General features: G+C 42.6%; 1 protein-coding gene across 3 annotated transcripts in view; it reads right to left on the bottom strand.

Moving 5' to 3' along the window:
* Positions 1–13618, bottom strand: part of ATP2C1 (ATPase secretory pathway Ca2+ transporting 1) — a 177417-nt gene that overhangs the window by 45321 nt on the left and 118478 nt on the right. For all 3 annotated transcript variants that reach the window (XM_088462799.1, XM_088462798.1, XM_088462801.1), the window contains exons 12-14: positions 10111–10235; positions 2684–2781; positions 1392–1487 (exon numbers count right to left, since the gene is read on the bottom strand). In XM_088462799.1, coding sequence (XP_088318925.1) covers positions 1392–1487; positions 2684–2781; positions 10111–10235 — 319 coding nt within the window. The remainder of the gene's footprint in view (positions 1–1391; positions 1488–2683; positions 2782–10110; positions 10236–13618) is intronic.

The following is a 13618-nucleotide window of genomic DNA, read 5'->3' as shown; positions in this document are numbered from 1 at the left end:
GGGAAACTAGCATTTCCACATGTTTACCCTGCTACCTCTGTAGACACTGGTATTATTGCTTATGCAGCAAGTATTAAGCTGGGTATACACCTAAAAGATACAGTCAGGTGCATAAATATTGGGACATTGACAGAATTTTCATATTTTGGCCTCTATTCACCACCACAGTGGCTCTGAAATGAAAAAAACAAGATGTGCTTTAACTGCAGACTTTCAGATTTAATTTGAGGGTAATTATATCCAAATCAGGTGAACGGTGTAGGAATTACAACGGCCCCTTAAAGTGTGGGAGGCACATATAGAAACCGTTGTAATTCCTACAGCGTTCACCTGATTTGGATGTAATTACCCTCAAATTAAATCTGAAAGTCTGCAGTTAAAGCACATCTTGTTTGTTTCATTTCAAAGCCATTGTGGTGGTGAATAGAGGTCAAAATATGAAAATTCTGTCAATGTCCCAATATTTATTCACCTGACTGTATATCTGCAGATAGAGTGATCTGCAGATGATGGTTGTTCATATGCACTGAACAACCATCATCTGACCACGGGTCCCGCTAGCCTGGGGTCGCGTCACGTCCCCCTCCCCGCGGTCTCTGCTGCAAGTGTACGGGCGGTTGGCTGACAGCCCATACACACAGCACGATGTGCAGATATATCTGTCATCGGCGCAATGTCTGAACGACGTCATTCACACTGGTACACAATGGCCGCCGGGCACAGGTTTGTACCCAGCTTAAGTTTTAACTTAATTACAAGTTTCGAGCCATGTTTGTTTTGTGTGACATTCTAAATGTATACTGTTGCCATTCAGAAAGTATTAAAGAATAAAATACTAAATTTGCTTATCACAGCATTTTGGCCAATTTGAATCCACATGTGTATAGCCAATCTGGACTATTAATTAAGAAACTGGCCTCACAAAAAGCACAACATACCCATTTAAACAGGTCCTTACAGTTGTAGCTTTTCATCCTAACAAATTAAGTCGGTGAGAATTCTAAACTATAACTTGACTCAATCTTTCACCAACTTCCAACAAGCCTAAATAAATGTAAATAACTTGTGGACGTGGAGTACCATAGACGGAAGACTATAATACATGGTAGCTTTATTCATTATTCCAATAATAGATTTTTATATGACAATTAATGTCATTTTTATTTATATGAAAAGGAGCCTACTATTTTATGATTTTGCACAGACGGCGAGAAAAGACCTTTCCTAATAAAGAATACATTAATACAGACACTCATTCTGATAAATGTTTGAGAAGATGCAGTGTGGTTACAATTTATTTACGTAACTGCAGCTCAGACCTGTGCCCTCAATTTATCAATCAATCTGCCAGCACAGAAGAGAGATGTGGAAATGGGATAGAGAGAACTTACTTCCACCACTCTGCTTATTGATGGGTTACAGAAGCCATGAATAACATCGCCATCAATAGTCACTTCCCCAAAGCGATTATAACCAACACCTGAAACCTAAGAGAAAAGAGAACAAGAAGCATAAAATGAAGCTATTTTCAGAAGACATCAATACTGATGCAGGGGCGAGAGATATAGGGGATGGCACCACACTACAGTGTCGAAACATATGATGTCCCAGTTTGCGGTCCGATTTTCCCAAGTGCTACTTTCTTAATATGCACTGCTGTTTTCTGCAACCTGTGCTGTTTGGTAGTAGTTTAACAACTTATGGTACCAAAATAAAAATAAATGTGAGGAAAGTGAACTAAATTGAAAAAAAAACATAATTACAGTAGGTTCAGGTGAATATAGCGTACCTGGTAGACTGGATTTGAATGCACTGTACTGGAATAAAAATCATAATAGATGGATCTCTCTCTATATCTATCTAACTCTCTCTGGCCCTGATTCAGAGCCGGATGCTCTGACAGAGCGTAGGCTCTGAATCAGGGCGTCTTTTTTTTTTATGGAGCGAACCACAGCTAATGCGAGCGGCCAGGATGATGGTCGCGTTGGTCAAGACCATCGCGACCATCGGGCTTGCGACGAGACCCTTGTGGTAGTCTCGTGGCCGCAAGCCCCAGAGAGCTTTCGGCTCAAACACTTGTGATGTCAGTGGGGCCGCCCCCAAACGGTAGGCGTTCTCATGGGAACGCATCCGTTTGGGCAGCCACCCCCCCCCGGCCCGCCCACCAAAGGGGGCGTGCTGTCACTCAACATCGACAGCACGCCCCCTTTGATGCGAGACCCGGAGCGACGGATTGCCCATTGCTATCCGGGTCTCGCGCATGCGCACGACGGAGGCGGCTCAGTCGTGCGCATGCGCTCTGGGCCACCATCGGCCCGGTTGCGAGCGATCAGTGCTTGCGACCGGGTCTGAATCAAGCCCTCTGTGAGGGGAGTTCTGCATTATACTCACTGCTGAGTCAGTGTCTTCTTTTTAAGTCATAGCTGAATAAAAGCCACCAAAAAGTAAAAGTAAGCACAGTGCCCACGCTTACACAGTATGTATTTTGTCTATGATCTCCCCCCAGCTGCAACCCCCCCCCCCCCAAAGAAAAAAAACTCCATTGTTCTAGGCAATATGAAAAAAGTTACATATCCAACAGAGTGCCAGATGGTAAATAAAGAGAACAATGCTATACAGTATATCAAAACCTTTCTACCAGCATTACAGAATACATGTTAAAATAGGCCACACTCCTACATACCTCTGCATGAATCCCATCTGACGTAAAAATGTGTGTTACGGTCATTTCGTTCTTGGTTAATGTTCCTGTTTTATCTGAACAGATAACGTTACAGCAACCTGCAAATCAATGACACAAAACAGTATGTTCAGTGGTCAAAAAAGCATTTGATACACTTTGCAGAGTGACTTTGTTAATTTACCAAAATATACTTCAGCAGGTAGGCACTCCAGCTGTTGTGGAACTATGCATCCCAGAATGTCCTGCCACAGTTTTGCTGTTAGGGCATACTAAACAGTGACAGGGCATGCTGGGAAGTATAGTTCCACAGCAGCTGAAGTGCCACAGATTGCCTATCCCTGTTCTAGAACACTAATACATTGAAGATGGCATGTTAAAGATGGATGTAAATTCATGTCCAATGACTATCATGCTTTGGAACACTGAAAGACATTCTACCACATGTTCAGTGCACAGGTGATTGAACAAGTATTATTTTATTTGGCCAAGAGCAACCTGATTTGTACAGCTCTTGCTGACTAAAACAAGGCTAGCTAGTAGCACACTTACAACCCAGGATTTAAGTGAAAAAAATTGCAACAAAATCAGGAATCAGTTTAATGATGACAACAGTCTCCGATTGGTTTCTGTGGCTTAGAACAAGTTGCACATACATCCAATGTTAGTAAATCCGCACTAATGTCAGAAATGTATTGTTCAAGTTAATTTGTCCCCTCCCTTGATAATTGGCCTAAAAGGTGGTACTATTTCTCAATGCATGACTGATATTTTATTGTAACTTGACAGCAAAAATGCTTTGATGTACAGAACTATGTTTTAGTGAACATGTCCAAAAAGTTAATACACAAATATTCTCTTTCCGAATGGTCATCACTGCTGTGCAGACTGGAGGCATATAATTACATGTACAAATGAAAAAAACATAATTAACAACCTCAGCCAAGAGTAATATTGAAATACCTTGAAGCTATTGCAAAACAAAATAGTGAATGACTCAATTGCACTGCATTGAAGTACAGGTAACAGAGACACCACTGGACCTGACAGCACAGTTCTAGTGCATTTAGCATACAGCTAGCCAGAATACGCCATTGCCCTTGAAGCACTGCGTCTGATTATTTTATTGTAGCACATACTGGAAGTCACACACAACTGCAAAAGCCCATATCGCTATTTATGTAATCCTGCTTTTCAGGTGATCAGCTCTCACCTGTGTATTCTCTTACACAAAGCAGAAGACGCTTCTGCGCCGAATTGATTCTGCCTCAGAGACAGTATTGCAGGTCTCTTAGCAAGGGCAATATGAGCACCTGTAAAGTCCTAGGTGTGACCCTTGATAGGACCTATTTTCCTTTTTGCTAATTTCTTCTCATTTTAATTTTAAACACTCTCAAGGAAGATATAAGGGCGCAGTGCAGCAGTCTCTGATTTATAACGGCCCAACATGAACAAGCGCCCAATTTAGTAGCACAGCAGCAAGAAGCAGTCATCTTGACAGAAGATTTGTATTATTTTGTGAATGGTTCATATGTGGTGTACAGTTCTTTCACAGTATTGTTTTTGCATTACAATGATGTGAATAAATCTTTAGAAATAACACTGTTTATATTTGACATCCTGTTAAAATAAAAACAATCACTGTGAAAGCTGGAGTGCAGAGTGAGTTAAATAAAAAAAGTGAAGTATCTGAAATACAAATCGATGAGCCCAGCAGCACAACGGAATAATTAACGGTGTGTAGCAGACAGCAAATTGGCTGCACTGTGTTATAATGGCTATTATACCTAGACAGGTTTGCATGAAGTTATCTGCTTGTTCTTTAATTCTCTCCCGAGAGCCTGAACAAATGCCTGCTTTCTGATCACAAGCCAAACTAGTCACATTTCCAAACCCCTGAAAGCTCAGCAAAGAACTATTGCCAAGAAGTCTCTCATTGTAAATAAGGTAGAATTATTTTTAGTTCTCAGCAGCTGTTTAATGAAGCCTAATGGTACTGCTCCACTGTGCTTTACTATGGTTTACATGCCTTGTGTCATATACCAACATATAATTTTATAGTAAATATGTATCCCCCCCCCCCCCCAAATATCTGAATGCACACAAAGTCCATATACATATATACACCCACACACAGCAACAAGTGTCAAAATAGGCACAAACAGCAGGTGGTGTAATGGATTAAACTAATTAAAAGCATGCTATTCCTACCCTAACATTTAAGATTTCTAGAAATTACATGTATAACAGAAGTCACTGAAGAGTCAAAACCTTATACTGGTCACAGACATAAAACGTTTAATACCCAATTAATTTACAGTAGGTGCTGCATTATTCTTCTGATGGCATCGGATCTTTATACATATACTAGTATATAAATGGGGACGGGTTAAGGGAAGCGCTTAGAGTAATCCTATCTGAGAAAAAATATATAGAGAGCTTGCAGAGTAAAATGATCACAAGTTTACTTTATAATACTCAATTATCACAATATAAAACTACACATAAAAATTAAAAACAATATCAAGATATTAATAAGGTTATAATAATTATCTAATAATATGTAAGTATGATGAGGCTCACAGGTATTTTAATCCGGGGTTGGTAAATTATAAATTCATCACAGTTCAATATCACTTTCCGGAAAAAAAAGAAAAAGGTAAGAAGCATATGAGATTCTATGGAGGTTTTCTCTATATGACATTTTAAAACCTTGTATCACAGAATATTAAGAAAAATATGAAAACTGTTACTATTATTAGTAACAGCACAGATGGTGCAATGGTTAGCATTACTGCCTCACAGCACTGAGGTCGTGGGTTTGATTCCCAACACGGCCCTAACTGTGCGGAGTTTGTATATTCTCCCTGTGCTTGTGTGGGTTTCCTCCGGTTTCCTCCCACACTCCAAAATATATACTGGTAGGTTAATTGGATCCCACCAAAAAACGTAACCCTAATTTGCATGTGTGTGTATATGTGGTAGGGAATATAGAGTGTAAGCTCCACTGTGGAAGGACTGATGTGATTGGACAAATATTCTCTGTAAAGCGCTGCAGAATTTGTGTGCGCTATATAAATAACTGGTAATAATAATATTATTATTATGAAAGTGAAACTTGGTGCCATTGTTCAGTTCAATCCAATTCTTCAGTGTTGGGGAAAAAAAAAGGTTCACAGAAAAAAATATTTAAGTAAATGAGAAATAGATTATATATATATATATATATATATATATATATATATATAGAGAAATATGGAGAGAGAAATAGAGATATATATATATAGATATAGAGATATATATATAGAGATATATATATATAGATATAGAGATATATATATATATAGATATAGAGATATATATATAGATATAGAGATATATAGATATAGATATATAGATATAGATATATATATAGAGATATAGATATATATATATGGAAAACCGTCCACTTGTAGATCCACCAGGGGCTCAATAAGAGACGAGGCCAGCACTCAATGAAAGATAAATGAATCCCAGAGAAGATTTTATAGCAACACCATAATACATGACAGGTACATCTTTGCATCTTAGTTCAGCATATCATACATTACAGTAGGTGTGAGCATCAGTGCATCAAAGCTCACACTTACTGTAATGTATGATATGCTGAACTAAGATGCAAAGATGTACCTGTCATGTATTATGGTGTTGCTATAAAATCTTCTCTGGGATTCATTTATCTTTCATTGAGTGCTGGCCTCGTCTCTTATTGAGCCCCTGGTGGATCTACAAGTGGACGGTTTTCCATATTACCATTTATGTGGCCTTGCACCTGCTAACGGATCAATAGGTGTTGTGCGTTTTTTTCAAATACATACATTAGATATAGATATATATATAGATATAGATATATATATATATATACATACATACACACACACACACAGTAGCACTGGACGGCACTCTGAGTCCATGTTTGAAAAATAAATCTCCAGGACACTGAGATAAGATCAACGTTTCAGGGAACCAACCCTTTTATCAAGATACAAAAAAACTGTACAATGAATACCTTATATAGTGTGTCACCCGTGTTCACCTTCACCTGGTCACGAATCCCTGATGGAAGCCGGAAGACGTCACTGAATGCGCCGTAGCGCTGGCACCCCCTTGAAGATGCCAGCGCTACGGCGCATTCAGTGAGAGAGCGAGGGAGCAGAGAGCTATATATATATATATATATATATATATATATATATATATATATATATATATATATATATATATATATATATAGCCTTGCAAAAGTATTCACCTCCTTGGGGCCTTTCAGAAAAGGTGTGTTTATACTGACAGATCATGTGACTCTTAGATATCACACAGGTGGACTTCATTCACTAATTATGTAATTTCTGAAGGTAATTGGTTGCGCCAGAACTTTTGAGGGGCTTCATAGCAAAGGAGGTGATTACATATGCACATGCCAATTTTAAAAAATTTTTATTTATAAAGATTCTTTTTTTATATACATCTTTCTCATTTCACTTCACCAAATTAGACTATTTTGTGCAGATCCATCACATAAAAATAAATAAATTACAGGTTGTACTTTTTCAAGGCAATATATATATATATATATATATATATATATACACACACACACACACACACACGTGTATATATATATATATATATACACACACACACACACACACACACACACACACACACACACACACACACATACATACACACACACATATACACACACATACACAGTGCACGCTTTGAGGATATTTATGGTTTCAGATCTGCTTCCCAATACTGAAGAATTGACCTGAACTGAACAAATGCCGCAAAGTTTCACTTTAATAATAGTAACAGTTTTTGTCCTGGAAGGTCCTGTAAAGATCTATTCAATCATATGTAGTAACAGTTCTTTTATTCACGTTTCTCTGGCGATTTCGGTATCCTCAGAGTCAAGACACTGATACCAGATGTTCCAGAGAAACATGTCAATCAGTGATTTGGCGATGGTTAACGTGACAGCAAACGAGTAGGACATTTTCTGCACTCTGATCCAAAGGGGAACCTTTTGTGTGTTGGCTTCCGAGCCACCGGAGAATGCTGGAAGGACGAGAATATATTCTCTAATTCTACTGCTAAAGCAACTGAGTATAACAAAATAACTGCTGTATCTCCATTATGTTTATTCTCAAAGTTCTCCACAAAAAATATTTTACCATCCAGGTGGCGTTATTAAATAGCCGGATGGGGGCAGGGTAATCTGGCTGGACACAGAATTTTTAAAGACTCTTCCAGATATTGCCCACTTGCTGGTTGGACACAAATATAATTGTGTCCAATAAAGCACGCTGAGACACTGTACATGTCTGCAATGTTCCGCTGTCCAAAACGCACTCTACCACTTAAAGACAGAGGATGGATCTCAGTTACTGTGCCTGTCAAAGTAACCTACAGTAAGTGCAGTGCAAGACAGATTTTGACAGCCATACCACTGGAAAAGAATAGTGCTGGGTGACACGTAAAAAACAGCCAGGTAGCGCATCCGTGAAATTGATCCTGGGGAGAACACTGAATTCTGATAAGCTCTTGAAATGTTCATGTAAAGCTGGGTACACAAGAGCCGAAGAGTACACAGCGCGATATCGCCGTCGACAGGACCCGGCATGCAGCAAGTGCATACAACACTTGCCGATGCCAGGTTCGACGGGGGATGTGTCATGCTGCATTCTGCAGCAAGACATCATTAGCAACATCAGTCAGCTGTACAGTAGGGCCGACGGGCGAGGTCACTAACGACCCGTGGAAGTGCACATGTCATGGGTACACACTAGACAATGTACTTGATATGTCGATCCAATTTGCGGGATCAGACAACATATCGTCTAGTGTGTAACCAGCTTAAGATATTTTATACTGATCTATATTTTAGATGCTTGTGCAATATCTATAGTAAACATTAAAGAACTGCGAACCGGGCAGCGCTGCCGCTGAGCTCCTCTGGGAGGCTCAGACACGCCCGGTCCATGACCTGCCTAAACGTGGCAGTGTGACATCACAGGTCACGCACGCCGCGTTGCCTGCCTGCCCGACCCAACAGTCTCAGCCAGCCCCTCCCTTCCGCTTGCGGCCAGCACTACCCTCCCTCCCGCGGCCAGTCAACCCTTCTCTCCCTCCCGCCTGCAGACAGCCAGCACTACCACCTTCGGCCGCGGCCAACCATTCTCTTCTCCCGTGGCCAGCCAGTACATCTCTACCTTCCGCAGCCAGCCACTGCTGACAGCTCTGCACCGTGGGAACCTGCAGCCGAGGACAGACAAGTAAGTCTAGAAAAATGTAAACTTATTTTTGATGTGGTAGCCAGTATGATTTGATTTTGTGGGGAGCAATGGGTTTTGTTTTTTTTTTGTTTGTTTCTGTGGGGGGCTATGTTATTTTTTTTTATGGAGGCCAATGTATGTTTGTGTTATTTCTTTGGGGCCAATGTATGTGTGTTTTATTCCTGTGGAGGCCAATGGGTGTATTTTTTTATGTGAGAGCCAATGTGTATTTTTGCATAGGTCGTCACGCCGCATCGCCGGATGGTGTGCCTTGGCAATTTTAAAATCTTGCATAGTGTGCAGACCAAGTACACCTACTTCATGGCAACTGTATTGGCCTCTTTCAACAGGATAATGCATCCTGCCACATTGCAAAGATTGTTCAGGTATGGTTCAAGGTGTTGACTTGTTTTTCCAGCACATTCCACAGATGCTTGATCGGATTGAGATCTGTGGATTTGGAAGCCAAGTTCAAGCCATGGAGGCCTCACCTCTCAAAATATATGACTTCAAGGATGTGCTGCTAATGTCTTGGTACCAGATACCACAGGACACCTTCACAGGTATTGTGGCGTCCATATAACCTTACCATCAGGTTCCCTTGTTATTTACGCAGTATCCATGCAGTTGCCACTAGCGCTCCTCATTTGTGTGCTTTAGCACGACTAAGTGTTCGTGTTGGGGTGAAAAATACCTTTTGCAGCACAGGCGCCCATAAAAATTAGTTTGACATGCTGAGCTGGCAGTGTTATCACTTTGTCTAACAACCACCCAAACATGAGAACCCTTGAAGAAATCTGTTTTAAATGGCATCATCTAGGAATTCCTGCTTAGTCTGTAATATTGCCATCATACACATAGGCAAAAATCCATAATTTACTACATTGCATCAGTGCCTTTGAGAAGGTTGAGCCAGTAACACATTCAATGTAAATTTAAATATGTAGTGCTCAATGTCCCATTAGTTGCAAAGCAGTTGGATATTCAGCAATGCAGTACAGATTAATCTTCATTTTCATCACCAGTGAAGACGGCAGACATTATATTTTGCCTGAAGGGATTCCTATAAAACACAGAACATTCTGCAGGAATTTAATTTGAGAGTCCTACCAAGAGTTTCTACAATGGGTAATTTCTTTATAATAGCCCTTTTCTTCACCATACGCATCACGCCAAGTGCCAATGTTACAGTCACTACAATGGGAAGTCCTTCAGGGATAGCTGCCACGGCCAGACTGCAAATAAGAGAAAACAGGATTACGTGATCACATTTCCAGCCACCAACTCAACAGCTAGTAGCTTTAGTAATAAAAAAAAAAGCCCAAACACACACTATTACTGCTTATTTATTAAACATTATAAAAAATAAAAAAAAGCAGGAAACTATACAGATGTATTTCTCTCCATATACCAGGTAATTGGGGGAAATGTATAAATAGTATGAGGTGGACAATGGTTTGTGTCTAGAAATGGGTGATATCCAGAGGTTAAAGTGTGCCGGAACTGCGATCCATCAGTTCCATTTGGAGGCGGAATCAGTTCCGCCTCCTCCAGCCCATCTTACCAGGCCAGTCGCCCCACACCGCAGGGAGGCTCCATTTGCAGGGCGCCAGCTGAGATTTTGTTACCAGCTGGCGCCCGGCTCCTTCCCCACAGCGGCAGCTGGAGGCTGGAGTTCACTTCTGAGCTCCGGCTTCATAGTGGGCACTATGGATGAGATGTCATGACATCTCTCCCATAGTTCCGAGGAGTTGTCGGATGGCAGCGGATGCAGGAGCAGGGCTTAGGGTAAGTATTGTGTTTGTATTTTAAATTGTATTTTTCTGTGTAAGAGTCATTACTACTGGGAGCACTACTACTGGGGGGCACTGCATAAGGGGCACTACTGCTGTAGGCAGTGGCGGAACTAGAGAGTGGTGGGCCCAGGTGCAAGAATATGCTTTGGGCCCCCCCCCCCATCCTACCCATTCCTGGCACCCCAACATTTTTTCACCACCCCTCACCCCTCCCCAGTAATTAAATACAGTGTCTGTCCTGCTGCCCAGCCTTGTTTTCTCACTGCCCCCCCAGTCAATAAATTCAGTCTGTCCAGCCCGAGTGTGTCAGCCTCGTTCTCACCCCAAGCCCCAGCGTGTCAGCCTCATTCTCCCTCCATCCCCAGCATGTCTCTGCCTCGTTCTTCCCGCCAGCGTGTGTTCCTTCCAACCCCAGCGTGTCAGCCTCTTTCCCCCCCAGCGTGTCAGCCTCTTTCCCCCCCAGCCCCAGCGTGTCAGCCTCTTTCCCCCCCAGCCCCAGCATGTGTCAGCCTCTTTCCCCCACCAGCCCCAGCATGTGTCAGCCTCTTTAGCCCCCCCAGCCCCAGCGTGTGTCAGCCTCTTCCCCCCCCCCAGCATGTGTCAGCCTCTTTCCCCCCCCAGCCCCAGCATGTGTCAGCCTCTTTCCCCCCCCAGCCCCAGCCCCAGCATGTGTCAGCCTCTTTCCCCCCCAGCGTGTCAGCCTCTTTCCCCCCCAGCCCCAGCGTGTCAGCCTCTTTCCCCCCCAGCCCCAGCATGTGTCAGCCTCTTTCCCCCCCAGCCCTAGCATGTGTCAGCCTCTTTGCCCCCCAGCGTGTCAGCCTCTTTCCCCCCAGCCTCAGTGTGTGTGTCAGCCTCTTCCCCAGCATGTGTGTCAGCCTCCCCCCCCAGCCCCAGCGTATGTGTCAGCCTTTTAACCCCCCAGCCCCAGTGTGTGTGTCAGCCTGTCCCCCCTCAGCGCCAGCGTTGTCAGCCTCTTCATCCCCCCCCCTAGCGCCAGCGTGTGTGTCAGCCTCTTCATCCCCCCCAGCGTGTGCCAGCCTCTTTCACCCTCCCCCCCTCCATAGCACCACCACTTACCTTATTTCTTCCTCTTCTGCTCCTCTTGATCCGCGGCTCCTCTCGATCTTCTTACTCCAGCAGCCCGACCCCTTATTATGACATGGCGCACATGACGTCACGCAGGCCGTGTTATAACAAGGGGCCGGGCTGCTGGATCAAGGGGCGGAGCCGCGGTGGGTATCTCTCATGTTGGAGCCGGAGCGGCCGAAGCGGGCCCACTCCAGCTCCAAACATTTAGGTAATGGGGACCAGGTCGGCGGGCAGCGGCGCTGTCGGTTGCAGGCGGCCATGGGTGGTGTAATGTGAATAAGATTGTGCTACGGTGTGGCATAATTTGAAATGGGGACACTATTGTGTGACCACACCCCTTCGTTTGAGACCACAGCTCTTTTTTGCAACACACGCAGCCCATTGATAAAGCGCAGGGGTTAAAGTTCATCCACGTCTCTAGGACCACTTTATGCACTGGCGATATCTCTAGAATTAGTCCATCAAAGGGGGTATTTCTCTAATGATGGGTACACACTGAGACAATGTCGTTACAATTTGGCCAAATCATAACTAAATATTGCGCAGTGTGGTATGTATGCACGATATGCGCATTCCCGTGTTCGTACGCAATGTCGTGAGGTTTGATGTGCTGCAAATAAAACCGGATGACATCGCTTGCAGTTCCATGCACGTTAATGTAGGACGAAACGAGGGATCGTTCCGTCGTTCATTACATCGCTCTAATGTGTACCCACTACCCAAGGTACAATATGTAGGCCCGTCCGGCCGACATATCATCCAGGCACACATTGGCCAGTGTGTACCAACCTTTAGATATACAGGTGGTAATTTGGGTTATTTCTTTAATACATGGCTACATCTCTGTGCAATACACAACTTGTAAAAGGGGGTTTTCTGTACAATTTATGGTTTTCAAATGTGGGGGTAACTTTGAAAAATGGCTGTTATTTGGGTTGTGGGCTACACAGGATAAATCACCACATTCCTGCCACAGTCTAATTTTGGCGGTGATGCGGTACATGATCATCAACACTCATGATATGATATCGATGTTTTATCATCTAATAAGACTATATACATCCATAACTTTACCACAAAAAAACAGACATTGAAGGGAGGATATTGTGTTCAAGTTTTGTTTGAGCTTTTATTATGCCAATATTGGATTGGGGTGGCGGTGTAATGACAATAAGCCACTCTGTAAAATATCCACTTAAATCTGTGTGTGTATATACTACTACATGTTACCTGTGAGCTGGAGATAATGCATGGGTGAGCGACCTCTGACAAGGCACCAATTTGATCATATTGTGTAGTTTCAGTGATGTTTCACTGATCTAGTATTGCAAGTATAACCCCCAGCTTAAACTGCAAAGTCCTGCTCTCACACATCTGTTGGAAAAATGCAATGCTTTCGGATATCCAAGGATAAAGAAATTACCACCATCTGAGCCCAGAATTTTGTATCGTTTCACTTAAAATCGCATTGAAAACGTCAGTGACAGGGATCATAGTGTATTCTCTACACAATGTATTCTCTGTTCTCTGACACCACAACTGGCACATGTTCTTCCACAGATCTCCTCAGAGTGTCTCCATTATATCATCTGCCCAATAATCAGTTTTCCTTTTAGTTAAATAAAGGATGTTCATGGCCTAACAAACAACCTTAGTAAAAAGAAAAATCACACAAACTGGTTCACTAGTGATTTTACAAATTACATTCCTAGCCAGAACTTAAAGTATAACAG

The sequence above is a fragment of the Taudactylus pleione genome, unplaced genomic scaffold, assembly GCF_031769625.1.
Source record: "Taudactylus pleione unplaced genomic scaffold, aTauple2 ptg000053l, whole genome shotgun sequence".
NCBI classification, from domain to species: Eukaryota; Metazoa; Chordata; class Amphibia; order Anura; family Myobatrachidae; genus Taudactylus; species Taudactylus pleione.
The sequence above is the reverse complement of the archived record's forward strand: the minus strand, read 5'-3'. Positions and strand labels throughout refer to the sequence as shown.